This window comes from Lycium ferocissimum, chromosome 2, assembly GCF_029784015.1.
Source record: "Lycium ferocissimum isolate CSIRO_LF1 chromosome 2, AGI_CSIRO_Lferr_CH_V1, whole genome shotgun sequence".
Lineage (NCBI taxonomy): Eukaryota > Viridiplantae > Streptophyta > Magnoliopsida > Solanales > Solanaceae > Lycium > Lycium ferocissimum.
Window position 1 is genome coordinate 38,918,040 of NC_081343.1, and position 4,902 is coordinate 38,922,941.

Consider the following 4,902-nt stretch of genomic DNA (forward strand, 5'->3'; position numbering starts at 1 on the left):
TTCTAGCATTGCCTGCGGAGGGCAAGGATTTTGTTGTTTACTGTGATGCTTCACGTTTTGGTTTGGGTGCGATTTTGATGCGGAAAAGAAGGTGATTGCTTATGCTCCTCGGCAGTTGAAAGTGCATGAGAAGAACTATTCTACTCATGATCTAGAGTTAGCAGCGGCGGTGTTTGCGTTGAAAATCTGGAGGCACTAATTATATGGTGTCCATTGTGAGTTGTACACAGACCATTAAAGTTTGTAGCATGTGTTCACTCAGAGGGATCTAAACTCTAGACAGTGGAAATGGATGGAACTATTAAAAGACTATGATATCACCATTTAGTGTCACCCTGGTAAGGCAAATGTAGTAGCTGACACATTGAGCAGGAAGTCGGCTAGTATGGGAAGTCTGGCCCGTTTGATTTCTTCTGAGCGACCATTGGATAGAGAGGTGCAGACTCTGGCTAACAATTTTATGAGACTGGATATTTCTAACACAGGCAAGGTGTTGGCTTGTGTTGAGGCCCGGTCATCATTTTTAGAGCAGATTAAGGCTAAGTAGTGTGAGGATGCTAAGTTGTATAAAATACGTGATAAAGTGTTACGTGGTGGGGCCAAAGAGGCCATGATTGATGAGGAGGGCGTGCTGCGAATTAAAGGACGAGTGTGTGTACCACGGGTATGTGACTTGATCAAGACCATTCTGACAGAGGCTCATAATTCGAGGTATTCTATCCATCCTGGTACCACTAAGATGTATCGTGATTTGAGGCAACATTACTGGTGGACTGGGATGAAGCCTGATATAGTAGAGTTTGTTGCGCAGTGTCTGAATTGCCAACAGGTGAAGTATGAACATCAGAAACCTGGGGGTACATTGCAGAGGATGCCCATTCCTGAGTGGAAGTGGGAAAGAATAGCCATAGATTTCGTGGTGGGTCTTCCAAACACGTTAGGGAAGTTTGACTCTATCTGGGTTATTGTTGACAGGTTGACTAAGTCTGCCCATTTTATTCTAGTGAAGATAACTTATGATGCAGAGAAATTGGCTAAAGTCTATATTCGTGAGGTGCTTAGACTCCACGGGGTTCCTATCTCCATCGTGTCCGATAGGGGCACCACGTTCACATCTAGGTTTTGGGAGTATTTGCATGAGAAGTTGGGTACGAAGTTGGATCTTAATACAGTGTTCCACCCTCAGACTGACGGGCAGTCTGAGTGGACTATTTAGCCCTCAGACTGACGGGCAGTCTAAGTGGACTATTTAGGTTCTTGAGGATATGATTCGTGCTTGTGTGATAGATTTCGGTGGGCAGTGGGATCAGTTCTTTCCCTTAGCCGAATTTGCCTATAATAATAGCTATCACTCGAGTATTGATATGGCCCCATTTGAGGCATTGTATGGAAGGAGGTTTAGGTCTCCTATTGGATAGTTTGATGCGTTCAATGTGAGGCCGTGGGGTACCAAACTTCTGAGAGAGTCCCTAGAGAAGGTGAAGGTGATTCAAGCCAAGCTTCTAGCAGCGCAGAGTAGGCAGAAAGAGTATGCAGATTGCAAAGTCCGAGATCTTGAGTTTGAGGAATGAGAGCAAGTGTTGTTGAAGGTCTCACCCACGGAAGGGGTAATGAGGTTTGGGAAGAAGGGCAAGCTAGCTCGAGGAATAATGGTCCGTTTGAGATTCTCAAACGTGTGGGAGAAGTGGCTTACAAGTTGGCTTTACCTCCGGGTCTATCAGGCGTTCATCCGGTGTTTTATGTGTCGATGTTGAAGAGGTACCACAGTGATAGTTCGTACATAATCCATTGGGATTCGGTTTTGTTAGATGAGAATTTGTCGTATGAAGAAAAGCCCGTTGCTATCTTAGACAGAGATGTTCACAAGTTGAGGTCCAAGGAAATAGCTTATGTGAAAGTTCAGAGGAAAAACCGCCCAGTAAAAGAAGCTAATTGGGAAACATAATCTGATATGCGAATCAAATACCCTCAGCTTTTCGCCGAGTCGCAGTAACTCCTCCTTAGATTTCTCACCCTTGTCCGTTCGGGGACGAAGGGTGTTTTAATTGGTATCTGGTGTAGCGACCCTTCTGGTCGTTATGGGAAATTAGAATTCCGTTGGAAATTCCGAGGCCACGGGTGGATTCATAGGGCGTCTTTTTGTATATGTACATGTTTATTTTGTGTTTTAGGCCTTAGATGAAATGTGGGGTGATAGAGGGAAAAACTGGACAAAAGTCGAGCTCACTGTCCAAAATGTACCGCTGTGGCGGTGGGAGTACCGCTGCTAGCGGCCATTCATTTTTCTTGGTGGCCGTTGTAGCAGACACAGTGATTTCGTGGTGGGCCGCTATAGCGGTCGACCGCTGCAGCGGCATGATGACCACTGTAGCGGTCGACGTAAAACAGTAGCCCGAATTTTATAAGCTCGGTTTTATTTTCTCTTTTCACAAAATACCAACACACTTCCCAACAAGCACCTAGGGTGAATTTTCAAGCTAGGGCAAGATACTTTGAGAGGTAAGTTCCTTTGATTTCCATTCTATCATTCCATTCTCTTTTATTATTGTAATCCTCTTCATGGATCTTTAATGGTGAAATTGAAATAGAAACCCTAGAATATTAATAAACCTTCTAAGCTTGATGGTTTATGGTTATTATCGCTTAGTTATCATCTAAATTTCTTGGTTAGTTGCTCTTGATCATAAATTGAATATTTAGAGACATAAACTAAGTGATTGGAGACCTAGGGTTCTACAAAAATGGTGTCTTGACCATAAAAATTGCTTATAATGGGAATGCTGATAGAATATTGTTATAAATTGATGATTAATGATTACTAAGGGCCTTGATAGGTTGTTTATCACCTAGAAAATTATCCACCCCTTGGAATAAGGTAAGGGAAGGGTATTTTTGCATTAGAACTTGTGATTTGAGTATTATGACTCATTGAGCCTTCTATTTCTAGACTTTGAGCGTTCTGAGGCGTTAAGGAAAGGAAAGGCTGTAGCAGAGTGACTTGCATTGTTCTAGCTCTACTTTGAGGTAGGTTACGGTCTACTTGAGTTAGACTTTGGTTAATTGATTGTATGTTTTGTGATTTCCTTAGGAGAAAGCATATCTAGTTTTCATGCATGACGTTGTGTGGCTAAACTCCTATGTGAATGCGAATTGAGTGTTTGTGTAGGCTTCGTGCCATTATTCCTGTGTGAATGAATCTGCAGTGGATGTATTGTGATGAGAAGCTAATATAATCTTCTCGATGGTATTGTGACATGAAATGATGAGTTGAGTATTGATACTAGAAGGTAAGAAACACTGTTCTGTAAGAGGTATGGAAAGACACATATATGACCTAGATTATGGGCTCGTGGTCCGAGGATAGTTCCGAAAATGAGAGGTACATTGATATGTCCCGCGTCCGAGGTTTGTTCCGGAGCGGAGGTTTATGCTCGGGTCCGAGGAGTATTTCGGAACGAGTAGTACATAGACACCATGGGTCCCCTGCAAGTCATGACTACTGAGCAATGACATCAGTTAGCATTTGTGTATAGTGAGTGAGGTTATTGTGGTAAACTTATTTCCATTGTGGCTTACGTGATTGTGATTCTTGACATCTTGGTGATTTGATTGTGATTATCCTTGGTTGATTTGCTGTGATCTATTGATATTCATGTCTGTTGACTGGCTTGTTTATTCTATTGATTTGATGAAATATGCATGATACTAATCTTAGTCGGCCTATGATATCTACCGGTACATAGTGTTTGTACTGATACTACCTTGTTGCATTCTTTTAAGTGCAGATTGTGATATAGAGACCGCTACTCGACCTCAAATCTAGCGTGGAGGACATTTACTGACAGATTTTAGGGTAAGCTTCTTCCTATGCCAGGCCGCCCGAAGATCTTCTTCTTATGATGTCCTTTCGTACTTTGGACATTATGGTTATTTATTTGTTAGACTTCAGTTCTTAGGCATGTTTTAGATTGGAGTCTTGTACGATGACTTTTGAATTTTGGGGATTTTGTAATAGTTAGAACTTCCGTACGTATTTCAGTATTTTATGGCATGACTTATTTAGTTATTTGATGCTTGAATGAGTATAATCGCTTGACTTGGTTAATATAAAATCAGACTTGAATGAATAGATGTCTTGTGTGTTGGTTCGCCCACTAGGATTTAGTTGGGTGCCCTATGTCGGGTTGGGTCGTGACATTATATTTGTTATTACCTATTATTTATGAATTTCTACATTGCTATATTTGAAAGGACCCAAGCCAAAGACAAACTTGCGCTCCTTATTTGTTAGAAAACACTATTTGTTACTGCTTTCCTTATACTGTCATTGCACTTTCTATCGAGTCTTTGGCCGTACACTTACACACATTGTGGTTCACACGAGGTGTTGTCTTACACGCCTCCACCCCTTCTTTGGATTCTCTAGTTTTAGAGTTGGTACGGTAGTTTACTACGTACCTTCTAGGAGGCACATTCGGCCCCACTTCGAAAAAGAAAAAATCTAATTCTAGAAAAAATAAGTCATGCTGCATACACCTTAGGCAGGACAATCCAAGGTATTGTCGCTGCAACTAGGAAGCCACCCTTTATCAAAGGTTAAAAACCTGAATGACATGACCTTCTATGTGAACTGATGAACCGATCCTTAAGAAAGTCACAAGATGATATTTTTTTTTTTTTAGCAAACAATACTTATCATATCCTTTACTCTTCTCTTTCAGATGGAAATTAACCAAAACCTACCCAATATTCAAATGATAGTCTCACCTCCCGCACCGCAAACATGGCAAGGAATACTGTGCTGGCACACGGGGAGAAATCGTCAACAATTGGGATCCTTGATGTCACTACGGGTATCCGAGTCGACAAAACTCTCACCAAGCCGCCGATAGAATTTGGGAT

At 41.7% G+C, this 4,902-nt stretch overlaps 1 protein-coding gene across 1 annotated transcript; it reads left to right on the plus strand.

Moving 5' to 3' along the window:
- Positions 1-739: 739 nt before the first annotated feature.
- LOC132047568 (uncharacterized) lies at positions 740-1,945 on the plus strand. Its single transcript, XM_059438596.1, has 3 exons — positions 740-834; positions 976-1,054; positions 1,757-1,945. The coding sequence occupies exons 1-3, from the start codon at positions 740-742 to the stop codon at positions 1,943-1,945; spliced, it is 363 nt and encodes a 120-aa protein (XP_059294579.1).
- The last annotated feature ends 2,957 nt before the right edge of the window (positions 1,946-4,902 follow it).